Here is a 6,605-nt window from a genome sequence, read left to right as displayed (position 1 = left end):
CATCCATCTCACTGTCTTTTGAGAAGTTCTGGCAATACATGGTGGACCAGAAACAAGTTATGCTGGTGTGACTGGGAGCAAAGGCTCAATTTCCCATCATGCAATTATCTCCATTCCTCAAAGTCATAATTTTAATGCCTTTTAAAAAAATACCATGATCCAATGGCCCTCTTTACTATCATCTGTAACATATGCTAAAGCCTTCTGCACGGCTCTTCATTATGATCATAAACTGTGCTTTTTTTTGTGCCATTACTTGCTGGTACAGAAAACTCTTTCATATCTAGCATTCTATCATCTGGAACTCTCAAATAACTGGCATTTTAACCATAAATAAATTTTAGTTACATTTTCCATAAGTGCAGTGTAGTGAAAGTAAATACAAATAGGTACAGCAAATCCAGTATAAGTTTACAGTGTACAATACTCCTGTTGTTGGTAAGTGAAGTACTCTGCATACATTTTTGCTTGTTTCTTAATATCTAATCTTGTTTAGCTTTAGTGTTATGCATTGCTAGGTACACCTTTCTGTTATCCAGAATATTAGCATATCCAGCAACCTCCCGGGCCCTGGGGGTGCCCGATATGAAAGAATTTACTGTACTGACTATCAGCACATTGGCAGACCCAGCCATGGGGTTGGTTGGGACGGTGGGAGAGGAGGGCCACTGAGTGCTGGCTCTTCTTGTATTTTTTTTAAACAAAAAAATCACTGGTCATAAGCATTGCAAGCACAATACTTCAGCAAATTTGCAGAGTCATAAGAAGAACCAAATCTGTTGGGGACGTGATCATTTATTGGAGGACGAATTGCTGTGATTGCTGCTGGTTGCCTGTAGTGCTGATAAATGGTGGAGTGTCACTTCTGGGCCTGAGAAACAAGCACTGGCTGGTGAGATTGTATTGGAATGCGGGTTTGAAATGATGAGCAGTGGGTACTGGAACTTTTTGCGCAGGGCCACATTCCTGGATGTGTGTGCCAAGCCTCACCCCAGCCTTCAAACACAGCGAGAGCTGTACTGACAGTGAAGGAGCAAATGGTGATGACATTGTGGGAACTTGCATAACTGGTGTGCTTGTGATCAGTGATAAGTCATTCTGGAATTGGAAAAGCCATTGAGGTGGCCATTGTGATGCTAGTGTGCAGGGCTAGGAGTCATCTCCTGCTATGTAGGACTGTGACTTTCAGCAACATGCAAGACATGAGTCTCTAGCAATAGGATTTCCAAATTCATTAGTTCTGTTCTCTCCCTATAAAAACTAATTTCTTTTCTTCCCTTGCAGTCATCAATATCCTCCTCCTATTTGCTGCTTTCTGTATTATTCACATCATAGCAATGCCTAGGGACACTAAGAAGAGAACAGGGCCATGCTGTGTTAGGTAACACAAAAAACAATCCCAGCCTGAATGAGTTTTCAGACTAGGTTTATTACAGGATGAAAGAGCAGGATGAAGCAGGAAGGTGATGGTCAATGTGCACCTAAAGGGACAAACACAGTAAAACAAGAAAGTTCTTGCATAGCAAGTCTCTTTATCACTAGCCTCTGGCACAACATACCTCCAAACACACGAATAGTCTGTGCTACTGTATTCCTGCCTCTGCTGGTAGATCACAGTGGCATACATATTTGTTTACATCTTTTCACAAACACTTGGCTTTTGAAATGTAAATGAAACTGTAAAAATCCTTTTACATTCATTCTCAGGACTGCTGGAAACTCTGTTAAGTATAATTGATGTCAATGTTAGCATTGTTATAGATGCTATATGCCATAAGCAACACTTCCGGCAAAGGAGGGTGATTTCTGAAAGCAACGCTGCTGTTTTGGAAGAGGAATTTTTCCATGTTACTCCCATCCTTTGGAAGTCTGAATTTAACATAACAAAGAGCCTGTGGGGCTGAGCTACTGGATCTCAATGTCCTATTAGTTCAATGGTCGAGTAGCCTTTTGCATTGGTTGTTGACTTGCAGGCTCAGAAATTATTGCTATTCTGTTCTACTATGCCCTGGCTACTCTACAGAAATGAACTGTGGCTAACTGCACTGATGGGATATCTCTGGTCTAAGCACCAATGGTACAGTGTATCCACACTAACCATGTTGTTTTGTGATAAAAACCAGGCCAGTTTTGGCCTCATTTGCAGAAGTGGTGTTTTACAGCTTTGCTATTGCCCTATTCCCTGGGTACCTTTCACAATTCCTATCATAGACTTCTAGAATTTATTTTTGTGCTGCTTTCACTGATGAGTAATACCTTGCCCTGCTACAGTTGCTTAATTGAGTAAGGTGGAAAGCTCCTGATTGTGGTGACTGATCTGAGTTTTTTAGGAGTCTCTCATTTGTTGTCACAGTCCTGGGGAGCAGACATTAAATGAGAAGGAACAGCAGAGACCTATTTCCCCTTTCATGACCAACCCTCAGCTCCTGTGTCCTCTGAAAAGAAAAATATTTCTGAATCATTCATAGCCTTTGAAAACTTTCTGGGGCAGTGTTATTTTGTTCCCAGCACACATACCCGAATATACAGAACAATTGTGAAATACAAGACGGCGATCTCACATCAGAAGTGAAACTGAAATCATTGCACTGGAGCAGGGTTTGAAGTTAAGGTGTTAGTCATTCAGCAGCACCACACATCTCATTATTCTGTGGAATACTGGGAACAGACATATTTAGCTCTGGGGGTTCCTAGGTGGTTGCCCCTCTTTCAAAGCATGGTAGCCTCAGGAAGGAGTATGCATGCCTTTAAAAATATGGCCCAACACAATATTTAGAGATGGTTTAGGCACTAATATTAACTCAGGACCTACATTTCCAAGGGCATTTTCTGTCTTTATCACTTTACAAACTATGTGAAGCTGCTGAAAGCACTACAACGTAATTCACTGTTGCCCTGCAGCTTGCACAGTCAGTAACACCAGAGCAAAGTGAATGTAAAGCATTATCAAATTGGAAGGGTATTTTATGCTTTCCTTGCATTTGAGCGAGTCACTATAAATGATGGAGGGCACTGGGAAGGTGAATCAGTCCCATGGTCCTTGTGACTACAATGGGACTATGTACGAGGCAGAATGCTGTGTTTGGCAGCATTTGCAGGATCAGATTCTGTTTACATACAGACCTCTCCAGCTCCTCTCCCTCTTCTTTTGCAGAGGGAACCTGCGAAGCCCAGCTTTTGGTTTATAAGGTTTTATAAGAAAGATTATGTGCAATATGTACTGCTATAATTTCATGAAACTCAATTTTCCCAGTGTGGAAAGATTAAAGGCAGTGTATACAACTAGACTTTGAAACTGCAGAAGGATTTGCTCCAGCATTCTTTTGTCAGAATTTTACTATTCCCTCACTCCCATTGTTTTAGATCAGTTGCTTTCTTATTACTGCCTGAGAGGTGGCTACATTTCAGTGATGCTATAAACCACTTTAGAATCCTTCAAAAATAACTGTACATTTATTATTAAAATTATACATTTAAAAAAAACTCAAAGTATTAGAGATTCGGGTTTTATTTTTGCACACTTTCACAATTTCACTCTGTGCTGCTAATCTTCTCTTCTCTTGGTGGTCACTCACTAATGAGGACGTCTTCTTGTCACCCTCCTATTTGTGAGTCCGTTGATGGCTGACCAGCCAAATTCTGGAGCTGCAGGTCTTATCACAGAAAGGACAGGTGTTGATAGCTGTTGGAGGGGTGCAGGACAGTTTTTGCCACTCTTTCTTCTTCTCCACCTCTCCTCATCTGCACTGTGGCAGGACCTCTCCAACTACGTCACTGCCTCATGGATTACTGCTCTCCACTGGGGATGGTCCTTTGAAAGGTTCTTCCAAGTGTTGACACTGAAGATGCACTTTTTCATGTGTGCCTTCAGCATGTCCTTAAGTCACTTCCTCTGACCCTCAGTGCTCCTCCATCCTTCCTTCAACTTGGAAAACAGAATAGCTGGGTCTACGCTACAGAGCTCTGTCAACAGAAGAGGCCTTATTTCAACAAAAGCAGGGAGCTTCCACACTATGAATGTGTTGTCGAGAATCTGTTGACAGAATGCAGCAGTCTTCCCAGCAGAATTCTGTCTTGACTGTACAAGGCAAAGCACCTCTTTGTCAACAAACAATAGTGTAGACACTCTGGAGGGCCCTGTGTCGACAGATTGGGCTTCCACTTCTTCAGGATGCCCTGTTTGCAGAGTTTCTGGTTGGCTGTTCTATCAACAGAGGGCTGGGCAGTCTGGTCGTTCTCTGTCGACAGCGGGTGTTGACAGGGGGGGCCTGTATTAGGTATGGACATGTTCTGTAGACAGAAGCTCTGTCAGGAAATATCTCATGACTGATTTCTTTTGACAGAACTCTGTAGTGTAGATACAACTAATCTGTTTTTGGAGGCATGGATCAGACCAGTCCAATGAAATTGTTGGTTAATGGTAATGGCTTCAATGCTGGTCATGTTTGACTCTTCCAGGATGCTAGTGTTCATATGCCTATCCTTTCAAAAGATATTTAGGTTTCAACACCAATGATATTGTTCAGATATGCCAGTAGTTTATTCCTATAATTGCATTGGGAGGGGAGTTTCAAAGCCTACAAATGACTTTCATGCTAAGCATCTCTCCTCCTTGTATCCTTTCTGTCATATATCTTCTTCTGTCCTTTAACCCTCCATCTAGCTTCTCCTCTTCATCCCTCCACATGCAGTCCACTTATCAAAATATAAGATTACGGCTGATTTACAGCATTCCAAGGGTGATGAATCTGGGGAGGAATAACCAAAACTGGCAACGCTCACATAGTTTCTGGGAAGGCTGATTCAAAGAGTCATATAAGCTAAACAGTACAAGAGTCATTTCCTTTCTTTCCCGCCTTCTCCTTTGACGGAGTCTTTCCTACATTTCCTTTTAGTGTTTAATATTTCACCTTTTAGAAAATATTATAGTTCACGTCCCCTCTCCCTGCTAGACAATCTTTTCCAGCCATTCTTCTTTACTGATTTGGCCACTTATTTTTGACTTCAGTATTTTTTCCTTTTCTGGTCCCATATCTCTCCATTTCTGGACCCCTTTCGCTATGAATCTTGCTCACCCTCCTAATGTGTCAAGTATCAGAGGGGTAGCCATGTTAGTCTGGATCTGTAACAGCAACAAAGGGTCCTTATAGACTAACAGAAAAGTTTTGAGCATGAGCTTTCGTTAGCACAGACTCACTTCATCAGATGCTGCATCAGATCCTCCTAATGTGGGTGCCCTAAAACAAGAGTTGACAGATCATTGTTAGTTGTGTGGAAGCAACACCAGAATGAAAATCAGGACACCAAGGTGCTAGGTGCTGCATGGCCAGGAACACACAGTCCCTGCCCCAATAGTCTCCTAATCTTGAATATTAGTCTACCACCCTCTACTGCAAGTGAGTTAACGCCCCACCTGCCCACTCTTGTCCCCCTTTCCCCGCTTCCTCTCCCTCCCACTCAGCCAGGAACCTCCCTGGAAACTTCACCCCTCGTCTAAGGCGCCCCCAACTCAATTTGATAGACGTAACTCTGCACCAATTAACAGCCTCTCAGCGGGCTGATGGAGGCGGGGAGTCTTCCCCCCCACCAATAGCAAAACACTACTGGCTCAAGCAGGCCCCTTTGATCTTTAGAGGTGTTAAACTCGGCCCTTTCTTCCGCTTTCCGACCTCTGACTGAATGAAATCTCTGCTGCCCAATGGGAAGTTTTGTTTAGGCTCGATGGACTTTTATTCTCTCCAATGGGCGCTTAGAATCTTGCCGCGGCCTCCAATGAGCTGTCAATGATACTCTCACGGGGCGGGCTCTCCTTCCTAGGCGGGCGGAGAAGGCCGCGGTTATCGATCCGGCTGCTGGAGGGAGGCGGCGGCGAAGCAGCAGAGAAAATGGCGGCCATGGCTGCGGAGGCGGCGGCGACTGCCGCGGTCCCGGGTGACGGGGCAGCCGGCGAAGCTGAGCCCGAGCTAGAGCCCATCCCGGGCAGCGAGGCCGGCGCAGACCCCCTCCCCGCTGTCAGCGAGGCCGTGGAGTCGGCCGCGCCTGACGGGGATGAGGCCGACGGGGCAAAGCCCGCGCCGGGGGAGGCCGAGGAGCCGCTGCCGCCCGTAGAGCTCGCCCGGAGCTCGGCCAGGACCCAGGAGCCCCAGCCTGAGAGGACGGAGCCGGAGGCGGAGCTGGGTTCGCTGCAGGCCGAGCCCAGAGGAGCGCCCAGCCCGGAGCCGGAGGAGGCGCCGCAGCCCTGCCCGCCGTCTGCTGGGCACCCTGAACTTCCCGAGGAGGAGCCGCAGCCCTGCCCGCCGGCTGCGGGGGCCCCCGTGGAGCCGGAGCCCGGGGAGGAGCCGGGCCGGCCGGAGGAGGAGGAGCCGGATGCTGCTGATGCTGCGGCTGCAAAGCCGGAGCCCCCGGCCGCCGGCTCCCCGGTGGTCCCGGCTGGGATGGAGGCGGAGGCTCCGCTGCTGCCTGGCTCGGAGGTGCGGGTCACCCTGGACCACATCATAGAGGACGCGCTGGTGGTGTCGTTCCGGCTCGGGGAGAAGCTCTTCTCCGGGGTCCTCATGGACCTCTCCAAAAGGTGAGATGCCGCAGGGGAGCCTGCCCGGACCCCG

At 46.7% G+C, this 6,605-nt stretch overlaps 1 protein-coding gene across 4 annotated transcripts in view; it reads left to right on the top strand.

Annotated features, from left to right (window-relative positions):
• Window positions 1-5,508: 5,508 nt before the first annotated feature.
• The window catches only part of PWWP2A (PWWP domain containing 2A), a 46,249-nt gene continuing 45,152 nt past the window's right edge, over window positions 5,509-6,605 (top strand). For 2 of the 4 annotated variants that reach the window (XM_075009371.1, XM_075009373.1), the window contains exon 1: window positions 5,509-6,571. In XM_075009371.1, the coding sequence (XP_074865472.1) occupies window positions 5,784-6,571 (788 nt within the window). In that variant the 5' untranslated portion in view covers window positions 5,509-5,783. The remainder of the gene's footprint in view (window positions 6,572-6,605) is intronic. The other 2 variants (XM_075009370.1, XM_075009374.1) reach the window with 2 other exon arrangements.

The sequence above is a fragment of the Carettochelys insculpta genome, chromosome 15 (genome assembly GCF_033958435.1).
Source record: "Carettochelys insculpta isolate YL-2023 chromosome 15, ASM3395843v1, whole genome shotgun sequence".
Classification (NCBI taxonomy): domain Eukaryota; kingdom Metazoa; phylum Chordata; order Testudines; family Carettochelyidae; genus Carettochelys; species Carettochelys insculpta.
Note: the sequence above shows the minus strand (reverse complement) of the source record. Positions and strands in the feature narration are given on the sequence as shown.